The sequence below is a fragment of the Littorina saxatilis genome, linkage group LG3, assembly GCF_037325665.1.
Source record: "Littorina saxatilis isolate snail1 linkage group LG3, US_GU_Lsax_2.0, whole genome shotgun sequence".
Classification (NCBI taxonomy): Eukaryota; Metazoa; Mollusca; class Gastropoda; order Littorinimorpha; family Littorinidae; genus Littorina; species Littorina saxatilis.
Window position 1 is genome coordinate 26,142,148 of NC_090247.1, and position 13,992 is coordinate 26,156,139.

General features: G+C 40.8%; 1 protein-coding gene across 1 annotated transcript in view; it reads right to left on the reverse strand.

Annotated features, from left to right (window-relative positions):
- Positions 1-7,680: 7,680 nt before the first annotated feature.
- Positions 7,681-13,992, reverse strand: part of LOC138961989 (uncharacterized) — a 14,847-nt gene continuing 8,535 nt past the window's right edge. The window contains exons 3-6 of the mRNA XM_070333679.1: positions 12,644-12,807; positions 12,120-12,272; positions 11,567-11,677; positions 7,681-10,689 (exon numbers count right to left, since the gene is read on the reverse strand). Coding sequence (XP_070189780.1) covers positions 9,691-10,689; positions 11,567-11,677; positions 12,120-12,272; positions 12,644-12,807 — 1,427 coding nt within the window. The 3' untranslated portion in view covers positions 7,681-9,690. The remainder of the gene's footprint in view (positions 10,690-11,566; positions 11,678-12,119; positions 12,273-12,643; positions 12,808-13,992) is intronic.

The window sequence follows — 13,992 nt, forward strand, 5'->3', positions numbered from 1 at the left end:
CGCAATCATGTTCGCTACCACAGATGTGTTGAGGCCTTAACATGGGATAAGAACATCTTTTTTCTTGAACACATGCCAGCAATGAACTGTCTCCCCCATTTTCCGTACAGAGTGGATAATTTTGTTGTTGAAATAAATTCGTAGGTGTACGTATGTTAATCTGCTAAATTTGTATACTGTACTAACTTGCTACTGAAAGAGACACGTAGAGTCTTTTATAATACGTGTTAACCCCTTGTTCTCTCAGTGAACCATCACGGAGTTTTGTTCGACCATCTGGGACTTTACCAGTGCTCATATTTTAAAACCATTGTATAGTTTACTAGACGAGCGCTGAAAATAATTTTACTGAAACAATCCAGTCTCGTATTTGAAGATAATAAGAAACTTAAGATTCTCACATGAAGAGAAAGATTTAAATTAAATTAAGGCGTTCTCCTTCAGAAAATCCTTTCCGACCGTGCACCACGTACTTTCGTTGTAAAATTTAAACCTCAGTGGTGGGTTCAAGTGCTAGTCTTTCGGATGAGACGAAAAACCGAGGTCCCTTCGTGTACACTACATTGGGGTGTGCACGTTAAAGATCCCACGATTGACAAAAGGGTCTTTCCTGGCAAAATTGTATAGGCATAGATAAAAATGTCCACCAAATACCCGTGTGACTTGAAATAAAGTGTAAAAAAAATTCCATCTCACACGGCATTAAGTCTCAGGGCTTGGAAACATGAATACACGCATGCAGGAAAAAATGAAAAAAAATGGGTAGCGCCGTATACTGTATGGCAGCTCGCTTTCCCCAGGGAGAAAGCAGCCCGAATTTCTGTGAGGTTACCCTCATGGACTATATAAAATCTTATCTTATCTTATCTTATCTTAAAGCCAAACCAAACCAACAGTTTAACGTCTCAATTCCAAGGATAGACCTCTTCAAGTCAAGTTTAGCTTATTCTGGCAGCGTCCTGTGGAAATCTCTCCCGGAATTTGTGAGAGTCCCAATAAGTCTCAATACTTTCCAAAAAAACACCTTTCACTGTATTTAATGTTAAATTAGGAAAAGTCACAATGATGGAAGACTTCGTTTAAGTTTAAGTTTCATATTTGTCCAAAGCATCAGTTTTTCATCTATATATATATACGACTTGTGTCTGTGTGTTTGTGTGTTTGTGTATTTGTGTATTCGCCATGCACGGCCAAAGTTCTCGATGGATCTGCTTCAAATTTGGTGGGCATATGCAGGTAGACCCGGGACACGACACAACCTGGTCGATATTTCAACACGTGCTCTCAGCGCGCAGCGCGGAACCGATTTTGGTTCCACCTCAGCTATTTTGGTTCCACCTCAGCTACCCGGGCCCCCATACCGACACACCATAGCCGCTACACCACATCACAACGCCAAAGTTCTCGGTGGATCTTTTTCAAATTTGGACACCGTATTCAGCTACACCCCGGACACAATATCATCGATGAGATATTTCAACACGTGCTCTCAGCGCGCAGCGCTGAACTCATTTTCGTTTTTGTGTTCATTTCACCATTATAAGTAACTCTTCCTTATCTTCTCCAGTGTTTGGCGTTTATCTCCCTTCCTTCGTGTGGCTTTCCCGTTCAGTTGTAAGTTACTACACTGCGCTGTCCACTGCGCTGAGCGTCTTCGGATATTCCCGGCGTTCTGTTACTGTTATTATTTTTAGAAGGTCAACGCAGTGTACAGAACGTAAATTGGACCCGTAAATTATCCTCACTGTAAAAGTGCAAAGGTCGAATCAATTTATAGCCACGCGAAAAATACACTGTCATCTATCTCTCTATAGATACGGCTTCTCTGTGTTTTTGTGTGTGTGTGTGTGAGTGTGTGTGTCTCTATGTAAGCAACACCTGTGCATTGTTCAGTTCTGTTTGTGATGTGGTCTGGCGGCTTTTGTGTAATTTTATGTACTGGCCTTCCTTTGAGAAGCCATAACTTGCTCAGTCCTGTTTGAGTGGAGTTCGCCTCCAAAGGTGATTAACACGGTTACATTCGTCGACAAGGATGGGACTCGATATGGTCAGGATTGGCATTATGGCCACTGAATCATTTTCGTGCTGTTCCCATTCCACGAATCTGGGAGGGACCTAAGCTTGGCGGGTCCATTGTTCGGACCCGGCGAAGCCGGCGTACGGCTCTAAGTACTTCTTCCCGGCGAAGCCGGCTACCCGGCGAAGCGGGTATTCATTCTAGTTAGATATATAAAAAACCTCTTTGTTTTGATAACACATTTGCTCATGCATGTTTATTCAGAATTGTTCTCACTACGGTATATATATGACGCTTAGTATTCGCGTTCAATCTTTAATGTGTAAATATTGATTAGTTGTTGTTGTTTTTCTCGACTTTTTTCTATGTGAATGTCCATGTAAACTTGTGATTAGAGTAGTCCCCTCTTTGGGTGAGGGCTGGTTGAAAGAAAAGCTCGTTGTATTGCTTATGCCACAAACCTCGAAAAATATTGTTTTAATTTCATTTGATATGATTTGAGTGTCTTAAGTTAGCTGCATTCTTATTTCTCAATATCAACTTACCTGCTTTTCAAAGCATACACCGTCTTTCTCCAGCACATCTCTTTTGACAAATATGAGTATCAGATGTGACTTAAAATGCCCTTCATAATATAAATGTATTATAACCTGAGGGGAAAATTGTAAAATATTAACAAGTCCTAAACTGCGACTATTAAATGCACGTAACTTCTGCCTGTGACGATCAGATAATTACCAGAGATTTGCCAAGGCTATTTCATGAGAAAAGAGCAACCTCTCACTCTTGCAAACACACGAGGGTATGTGTGAGTTTCAGCCCATGAACGAGAGAGAAGAAGAAACAGATACCTGCAGTTCCAAATTCCCAAGCCGTACGCACTGCAGATCCACTTCTGTCGTCCCGGAGTTGATTCCAACTTGTGACTGAAAGGCCTTTCGTCTCAGAATGGTGTTGCCTGTGGTACTTTCACCATTTCCCCTTTTTCCAATCAGGATCAGACGACACTGACTGTTTAGAAACAAGGCTCGGGCCTAGACCTATGACCGTAGAGTACACAACACACGGAGAAGCAAGTAAAAATTAATCGGAAAACTGTTTGGGATGCATGTTCACTAAATCATAAAGAAAAAGTAAACTCTATCTTAAAATAGACAATAGTATGTGAAAATGTATGAAACTGAAACGTACCTGAGAGGTGAAGAATAAGCGAGGTTCATCCCCACTTCTTAATCTATGTGTTTAACTTTGGTTTACTTAATGAGTGTAATGAGGTTGTTATAGGTTAGTTGCTGATGCTGTTTTTGAATTGTATTTTATATCATATTTATTGTTTCTTCCAGAAGAATTCTGTTAATTTAATTTGATATGTTGAGTACTGTCGTTTTTCCTGTTGAAATTATAAGTTATTGATGAGTATTTTCAGGATAGCCTTACTGGTGAGTTTGTGTAGTTAGCCTGTTTAGATGGTGCAAATCGCTTTTGCTGGTATTTATGTGTATGTTTTTGTGTATAGACCATCTTGTGAATGTTGTAAATTACGACAGACCCCTTCAAGGTTGTACCTGGGATAGAAGCATACTTTGAAATGGACACAAACCAAAACCAGACAGCCTGGCTGCTGTATATGCAGTGGGAACATTTTTCAAAAGTCATTTCGCAACTGACACATCCACGTGACACCCATGTGAATTTGAAAAATTAATTCAGATTTAAAGTATCCACTCTGGACAGGAAGCAGCCAGAATACTAATATCTCATTTAAAAGCATACATGGCAACGAGATAAGAACGAACGCACGAACGGGTCCCGGTGCTTTAAAATGTACAGAGACTTGTAATTGTAAGTAAACCTCTGACGTCTTAACCTCTTTCGATAACAAAAAAGAATACCTTCTTATGATATTTATCTTGTATGGTGTTAGCATTTTACTTTGGCAAAAAGAATCAATATAACCGTTTCTCCCAATAGAATCAGAATTAGTTTTACTCACCTAGTTCTGCCATTTGCGGGACAATGCTGCATGGACAACTTAAATAAAAGAACGAACAAAGATATTAAGTAGGACATAAAATCGATAATATGCTTGCACTAAAAACCGAGCAGCAGCCAAACTGAGCTACCTTGGTAAGTTATTTTGGTTCGTTGAAAATTCTCTGGACAAAGATATACATGTCAACAATAGAGAGCGGTCATTCTTGAATATCCGCCCAAGACAAGTGATGCTAAACTGACTGGGTCACGTGACACAGCTCAGCGAAATTGTTTACGAAGTTGTCAGTTCATTGGCTGTCAGAATAATCCTCTGTTCAACCTTAGATCTCTCTGGGAAACCCCTATTAAAAAGACAATCCAGATGACATTGATATGGTGGGATCATTTCCTGCATAAACTTACACAGGTCTGTCCGTTATTGTGTATCGTTACTCCCATTTCACCGCGTGAATGTGACCTCTACTTGAATCACAGAAGTCAGACACACCGACAGTAGCTTAGTGTTCGACCGCGTTCTATATAAACTGAGCAATAATATTGCACCCATTTTCGTACCCCAACTAAAACATTCATTGCCGTGTCATTTCATTCAAACAGTATATGCCATTAAAGGCCTTTCACTTGGCTACCGGGCACACTTTTCAAATCAAAGATTTCTGTTGTAGGTATCACGTGACCATCGCCGAAGTAAGGGTACCCCCAAAATCGACCTGACAAAAACGTAATGTACCAATTAAAAAATCGACAAAAATCCAGAATAGGCTTAAATTGCCAACGTGTACAAACGAGGAGAAAGCCAAATCATGTATCTATCTAGAACAGGTTGTTTTGTTTTGCTATCTGGCGTATCGCTTGTGTTATGTCAGTTCTACTGAAGCAGGTGTTGAGCGCATGAGCAATAGAAAACAAGAGGTTTTTGCCTTCATTTTGAGGGGTACCAGGACAAAAAGCGCTATATTTCAGCAATGCCTAAATGGATTGCTTCAAAACTTTCAGGATCTTAAGTCTACATACGTTCCACACCTGCATCAGTAGAAATGACATAACACAAGATATACTTAAGATAGCAAAACAAAACAAACTGTTCTGGATAGATAAATGATATTTCTTTCTTCTCGTATGTAAAAGTTACCAAGCTGCGAATACTCTGACCTTTTGTCGATTTTTTAATTGGTACCTGACGTTTTTGTCAGGTCGATTTGGGGGGTACCCTTACTTCGGTGGCGGTCACGGGATACTTAAAATAGAAATCTTTGATCCGAAAAGTGTGCAACGTAGCCAGGTGAAGGGCCTTTAATTGGCATATAACGTTTGAATAAAATGACACGGGAATGAATGTTTTAGTTGGGGTACGAAAATGGGTGAAATAATGTGTTTGCTCAGTTTAGTATCTGCAGTCATATGCATAGAGAAAATACCCTTAGGAACGATATTTAATAAAGCTACTAAGATGAACAAATGATCATCGTGAGACAGGACAGGTCATTGCAGGGTCGGGAATCACGTGTTTACCAAATTCCATGTTGAAAAATGACCTGCATCCCTTTGGGCACATTAAGCATGGCAGCTAGGGGGCTCATTTTGTTTTACTAGACTTCCCAAAGCTCCGTGAGGTACGACAAGAGATACACGAGAAAGTTACCAACCGGGGGGGAGCCAGCCGCGGTTTTGGATTGAATAAAATTGAGATTGGTTGTGATTTTAACGAATTAGATCCCGCGGTTTGTTCTCACTCGGTTGGGTGGCACCCACATTCGCTTCATGCACCTCGGCCCTGGTGTGGTGAAGACACCTTGTAATGGGAAAAGTCCACGGTTTAGTGAAGGAACACCGACGTGAAGCTATGTACATAATTATCAATTGTCAAGCCCAGTGAGTCGATGTTTGAGTGTAGGATGTAACAGAAGAATGTGCGTAGAAAGGGGCAATGCATTGGACATGGAGTTGCTGTCGATTATCCCGGCGCTTGTGCTCGAACTTTTGACGTGAAGCATCGTGCATGTATAGGAATAAGATCACTCGAGTTTACACATTATCTACGAGTTATGGGTCACGGGAGAGTACTGGCATGATGATTGAATTACTAGATTACGTTTTGTCTATTGTGAAATTTACCTGGTGCATTGTTTTATGAAAGAATAGAATCAATGCAAATGAGAGAAACCAATGCTCATTTTGTATTGAATCTTCGTACATTCGCACTACGTATGGAGTGAGATAAAATGTCAACTGGTTATTGTAATTAATTTTATAAGGCTTAACTCATGTGCATATGGTTAGGAAATTGGGACCTCTTCAGATAAAGTTAAATTGAATTTACTACTTGACAATAGGGAGCACAGTCCTCGAAATCTGCTCTCAGCCTTTGTTAACGGCGTTGAATCGCCTAACATCTTGTCTATACACCAATTTGTCTCGGATGTGTAAGGATTAACTTTGAACGTGTACGCGGAAAAAGTAGTTTGAAATTGCCATAACGGTACTTGTACGTGTTCTCTAGACAAGGACATTGTAAACTTCTTTTAATCGCAACACATTATAATCGTTGGATAATTAAATGTTTTGTCCATTTCTTTAGGACCAAGGCCGGTTGTTCACAACATTATTAAGCAACACATGCGCGCGCGCGCGCGCGCGTGTGTGTGTGTGTGTGTGTGTGTGTGTGTGTGTGTGTGTGTGTGTGTGTGTGTGTGTGTGTTTGCGTACGTATGCGTGTGAGTGTGTGTATGTGTGTGTGTGTATTTGTGTGTGTTATGTGTGTGTGTGTGTGTGTGTGCCTACGTGTGCGTGTGTGTGAGTGTGTGGGAGTGTGTGTGTGTACGTGTGTGTGTGTGTGTGTGTGTGTGTGTGTGTGTGTGTGTGTGTGTGTGTGTGTATGATAGCTTCAATCCACTACTTTTATGTTCTTTTAATCTCTCTTTTGTTATTAATGTTTGTTAGTTGGAGTGAAAAGAACAACGAAGAGATGATATTCAAGAATAGACAGGTGGGACGACCATCAAACAAAAGCAACTGTTTGTGAAGTGTCAACAGATCAGCGTTCTGTATCCATTACTTGACCTCTCCTTCTTCCATCCACTCGCTTCCCACGAATCTACTCGTATTACTTGACCTCTTCTTTATATTTCAGTCAGCTTATTTACCTGTTGTGTCCTTGTCTCACAGTCATTGTACCCGTGTCAGCGAAACTACACCCCTTGATTCATTTCCAACCCGCGCTCGCACCCTATTTTTCATGTCAAGTCTTATTTTCAAGGTTGTTTTTCCTATATTGGTCGCATTACCCTAGTTAGGAACAGCGTCTGCTCGGTATTCACTAGTTACACTCTATCCTTTCTAGAAGCCCTCGTTTATAGCTTTGTGACACGAATTTTGCACACCGTATCCCCTAACCTCGCCTTCACCCCCATACGCCGACTCCAGTATTATGTAGCGAACCTGAGCTCGTTTTTATGTAACACTAATCCTGGCCACAGAGTCGATTTTCGTTGTTTTGGTGGCAACTCCTTTGTGCACTAGGGAGTATTCAGTAGTCTCAACTCAGAGAAGATCAGACCAGATACGAAAGAAGTCAAGGTAGTTGGCTCGTTTCATCCTGCATATTGCTAGGAGGGAAACAAGACCAACTGGATACTCAAGCCTATGCCCAAGCACAGGAGAGAGGAAAGCAAAACAAACTCAGAGGGCACATGTTTATTATCTAAGCACACAGTGCCCTTCAACAACCCTTTGGGAAAATATATGAATATTTAGAATGCTAGATTTGACATAAAAGTATAAACAGGAAAAATAACATCATGTAAACATGTATGCAAGTCTACAGCCGGACCGACAAGCGATCAAACCGCATAGACGAACACACACACGCGCGCATTCGCGCGCACGCTCACCAAAATACACGTGCACATAACTTTAATAACAGCAGCGACAACAGCATTAACAGCAGCATCAACAACAGCATCAACAACAGCATCAACAGCAACAGCTCCACCATCTTCCATGTTCACGATACGGATCACAGTCACATCAAAGCTATATATATATTATTATTCAAATGAGAAAGATGCGAGACAAAAAGATATTAACCCACGAAATCAAACATTGGGGAAATGAAACTATTGCAAATTCCTCTCTTCACTTTCAATTTCACTTAGCTTTCACATACCTGTCGGTTTCGGTCTTGCTTGCTTTTGTTCTTATATATCAGCTGACTTCAAGAAAAGTCACCAGTCACTTCCAGAAATGATTGATATCCGGATAACCAGTCAATCAATCAACAGTGGTGGCACTTATGAAGGTCGACACACACGTAAAACAATTTCCGTCTTACAGCAAATTTGCATGATGGAATCACGGTGAAGTTTTTCTTTCTAGGATTCAAAACTAAATGAACAAAGACCGTTATGTCCTAAATGCAGCTTTAAAGTTAAACGACACCGGATAAATGTTTCAAGCAAAGTGTGCATAGATAAATAATGATCGTCGACACACGTGTCACATTGGAAATTCAGTTCAGAAAATATTTTCCACTCAGCACATAAAGCGGCCAAGCCGCTGCTATCTGGTGTGTGTGTCCCAGCGGAGTGATTTCTTAAGCGTTTGTACAAGATTAGGCGGATTTCTTAAGGTTTGTATTATTATTTTGTTTTTGTTTTTTGTTGTTTGTATCTGTATGTTTATTAATCTGTGGCACAGCTCATTTAACATTTACTTTTGGCGCGAATTCTTGCAATACATAAATGGACGAGAATGTATTAATCTATGCGGTTGTGTCTGCGGTGTCAAAATTTGCGACATCAACATAATCATGAATCCACACACACACATACATATGCATATGCACATACACTTAATCATTTTCATTTACAAAATACTCAAACGTCTCAACCCTAATTCGCAATTAAACATTATATTTAAATCAATAGGCCAACCATATCTAAACTTGCTGATACACATTTTTGCTATCAACAAAATATGATTTATAATTTTGTTTGTTGGGGTATGCATTCCTGGTAAATAACCAAACAATACATCATGTTCTGTTAATATAACATTTTCTTTCGTATTAACAAAAATACATCTAATAACTTGTTCCCAAAATAACCTCATTTTTCTACATTTCCAAAAAAAGTGTTCAATATAATCTATTTCGTTACAAAGACTACACAAATTATTTTCTTTCAACTTCATCTTGTGGAGTAAAATGTTTGTGGGGTAAATATTATGTAATATTTTCCATTGAAGCAACTTTATTCTTTCCTCGCTTGTACATTTCATTGCCAAGAGCCAATATTTCTCGTCAATGGAAATATTATATTTATGTAGCCAGAATTTTACAGAGCAGGGTACGCTTGCTTTTGCATTTGTTAAAATAGCGCGGAACTGTTTGGGGGAAGTTTTTTTTTAACAGGTCTTGTAGACAGGGCCCAGATTCGTCGCTCGCGTTTCCGTTGGCTGTGTCCTCTCGCAGTGCACGCGCGCGGAGGGCCGTGTGCAAAGCATTATACTCAAAAAGCCGTGTGGCGCTATAACCAACAGTGGTACAAATCTGTTCATAAGGTTTGCATTATGATTGCTTTGGAAACAAAGGTGCCTTTAAAATAGTGTCTGTTCATATGGCAAATGTCAGCATAAACACAGTCACCTCGAACCAGGTATTGTAAAGTCGTAAGAAGACGTCACATCAAGCTGCACTGGTCGATGGCCTTCACGGCAAACTTGGTCATGCCTTCCTTGATCTTCTGGCCCACAGACTTAACAACCTTCTCCATCTCTTCCCTCTGAGCCTCGTTCAGCTCCTCAGGGTTATTGAGGATCTTCTTCCTCAGGGCGTCTTCCACCAGGCGCTGCTTCTCCGCCAGGCTCATCCCGGGCTTGTCAGGCACTTCGTAGATGAACGGAGAATCGTCGTTGGTTTTGAGCTCCCTCACCAGTTGATCCTGCAGCTGATCCAGGACCTCCTCCACATGAGCATCATCGGACTTCCAGTGACACACCACATCGCAGTCGGCGGCGTCTTTCGGGGCTTCTTGGGGACTCTGTGGCGGTTTGGTCTCGGGATCTTCCTGGCTTGTCTGCTTCTGGACTTCGCCAGGGCGTCCTTCTCCCCCTCGGGTTGCTTTGATCTCGAAGCTGTTCCGTGGTGACTGGATCGGGGTTTTCTGTCGGATCTCCGCCTCTGGTGATATCGGTTCTGGTTTGGAGAACTGCTCCCTCCTGCTCTTGACCGTTCCCCGCTTATGTAATTCTTGCAAGTCTTGCTTAGTGCTGATCGCCTGCAGGGCGGCTTGGGGGACTTCGTCCTCGGTTGTTTTTGTTCCTGGCTCGTTCGAAGGCTTTGCGCTTTCAAGGCTGGTGGTCCGTGTTGGTGGATTGGGTGCTTTTCGGCGTGGAGACCTTGGTTGACTGTACTCTGCCTCTTCGCTGATTACTGGCATGGTCTGTCCTGTCCTTTCTCGGATATCTTCCGTCACCATCTTGGACATGGTCTCGTCCAGCTCTCGCGAGATACGGTGTCGGAAACAACCTCCGCCATTTTGAGCGACGACCTGTTTGACCATCTCCATGAGCTTGCTCACCATCAGGGCCTTCTCGTGCACGTCACCCTCATTGTTGAAGAGAAGGTAACGGTTGTCTGCCTCTTTTAGCACGCCTTTCAGCTTCTCGGACTTCGCCAGCTGAAAGTATAATCAAGAAATACAAAGTCATGCAGTGAGGAAACATTGTATGTATGTATGTATGTATGTATGTATGTATGTATGTATGTATGTATGTATGTATGTATGTAGGTATGTATGTAGGTATGTATGCATGTGTGTTGGTGTGTCGGTGTGTCAAGTGTGCAAGTAAAAAGGGTATTGTAGTTGTACATATATTACTTTAGATATTTTTTTGTTATCATGGGTTTTATAAATTTTCTTCTCTTCTTCTTTTATAATTATTAATTAATGACCTATATGTGCTGATGACCAATTTAATTTCCTTTGTTGGATCAATAAAATGTTATGAGTTATGAGTTATGAGTTATGACATGTAATAGTGATCCCCTGGGGATAAGCGCTGATATTTGTTTACTCCAACGAGCCTAATTTGGCCGCTTTTTCGACTTGAGGCACGATGATGATGCAATGATGAGAGTCGATGATAAATGCATGCGTTCCGCGTGTTTTCCAAGCCCTGTGACTGTCGCTGTGAGTTTGGTATCTTTATAGTGCGCATGACTGTGTGCATCGGATAACGTCTGCACAAAGTTGACTCTGGGAAATACATCTGTTGCAAAACCTGGATTTTTAACATATATCGATAGCAACGTAAGCTTACTTGAGAGACTGTCTGACGTATCGACTCTTGGGAATGAAAGGTTTTTTTCAAAAATCGTCATAACATTTTATTTCCCCCAGTCAGTCTCTCTATGCCTTTGTTTATGAATGTATTTGTTGTAGTTTTTCTTGTTCAATATTTTTTTCTGTGACTTAAACAAGTATGAAAATAAAGACCGACAACAGAGTACAGAGTTCCAAAAAGGGAAATCTTGTTCTGTAAGATGGGCAATACCTGTGTTTCAAAGCTGACTTCCCTCTTATCCAATTGGTCTTTCCCAACAAAAATCGTGATCATATAGGAGGTCATCTTTGGTCCGAAGACGTCCTTCAGCACGTTGAACACCTGCAACAGAAAATAATATCACTGGAGCTATAAACACAGATAAGAAATACAGCATCTCAAAAGATCATAGTCCTTTGTATAAATGTGATTCACATTGTAGTCCTGATCTAAAGCCTGTATCTCAAGTTGTTGTTAACGTCCCTTCAACAGATATGGCTATGCGGGACTGACACGAGGGTAACGTTTGGTAACCTTTTAAATGAGTTCTTCTACGAGAGAGAGAGAGAGAGAGAGAGAGAGAGAGAGAGAGAGAAAGAGACAAACAGAGAGAGAGACAAACAGAGAGAGAGACAAACAGAGAGAGAGAGAGAGAGAGAGAGAGAGAGAGAGAGAGAGAGAGAGAGAAAGAGAGAGAGAGAGAGCAATTGAGAGAGAGAGAGACAGACAGACAAGCAGACTGACAACCCGACTGACAGAACCAAGCCAATATTATGCAAAATACCTTGACTTCTTGTTCAGTGAATCTTGTGTCACATCTCAAGACCAGGATGATGGCATGGGGACCAGGGGCCACAGCGAACAGAGACTGTGTGATTCTCTGAGCTATCACCTTGTCATCTCCGTCCGTGTCACAAAGTCCTGGTGTGTCCATCACCTGAACAAATCATGCACATGTTCATGCAGTTCCTTTGTACATACTATAGCTGCTCCCACCCCCCTTTTAGTATTCGAAAAAAGCCATGAGAAAAGCAGGTCTTTATACGGAATGAATCTTAAAACAGAGGTTAATTTACAGAGGTTGAAAACAGAAAGCAAGGTCTTAAGAAGAAGAAAGTCTGAAATTGGAAGGTCGTGCAAGGGGTGTTTCCCTCAACAAAACAAACTGGTTAAGACTTCGATGCACTTCTTGTTTCATTTTGAATAACACTCACAATGCATCGTTCTGGTACACAAATCAATGGTTGTAGTTCTATCCTGGATCCCTTCAAGGTCTAATTTGAATGGAATTGAGTTTGTTTTATTTACCATAATTTCTTGTCCACTTCGTTTTGTTATTGCCACTCCGCACTCTTTCGTTTCGGAGTTAACTCCGATCTGTGCTTTAAAGACTTGATCTCCCAGAATCGTGTTTCCAGTGGAGCTCTTTCCGGCTCCGGTCTTGCCAATCAGTATCATGCGCATGCGCCGATCTGTGTTTGCAAACACAATCGTAAAGTAATGTATGTGAATAGTTGTATCTGTTATCAACATAATCACAATTTAAGGAAACAGACAAGATCCTGGAGAGAGAAACAAGTCGCGTGAGGCGAAAATACGATATTTAGTCAAGTAGCTGTCGAACTCACAGAATGAAACTGAACGCAATGCCATTTTTCAGCAAGACCGTATACTCGTAGCATCGTCAGTCCACCGCTCATGGCAAAGGCAGTGAAATTGACAAGAAGAGCGGGGTAGTAGTTGCGCTAAGAAGGATAGCACGCTTTTCTGTACCTCTCTTTGTTTTAACTTTCTGAGCGTGTTTGTAATCCAAACATATCATATCTATATGTTTTTGGAATCAGGAACCGACAAGGAATAAGATGAAAGTGTTTTTAAATTGATTTCGACAATTTAATTTTGATAATAATTTTTATATATTTAATTTTCAGAGCTTGTTTTTAATCCGAATATAACATATTTATATGTTTTTGGAATCAGCAAATGATGGAGAATAAGATAAACGTAAATTTGGATCGTTTTATAAATTTTTTTTTTTTTTACAATTTTCAGATTTTTAATGACCAAAGTCATTAATTAATTTTTAAGCCACCAAGCTGAAATGCAATACCGAAGTCCGGGCTTCGTCGAAGATTACTTGACCAAAATTTCAACCAATTTGGTTGAAAAATGAGGGTGTGACAGTGCCGCCTCAACTTTCACGAAAAGCCGGATATGACGTCATCAAAGACATTTATCAAAAAAATGAAAAAAAACGTTCGGGGATTTCATACCCAGGAACTCTCATGTCAAATTTCATAAAGATCGGTCCAGTAGTTTAGTCTGAATCGCTCTACACACACACACACACACACACACACGCACACACACACGCACACACACACACACACGCACATACACCACGACCCTCGTTTCGATTCCCCCTCGATGTTAAAATATTTAGTCAAAACTTGACTAATTATAAAAAGAACGAAATGGGTATGAATGAATGTGCCAATACAAAGAAAGTAAGAATGAAGTAGACAAGAGAAAATGAAGAATGGAACAATGAAACGAAAACAAGCCCATCAACAAATATAGGAATTTTAACAACATAATGTACTGCAATAAGTACAATACGACATCAACATGAACAAAGCAGCAGCAGCAGCACCCCA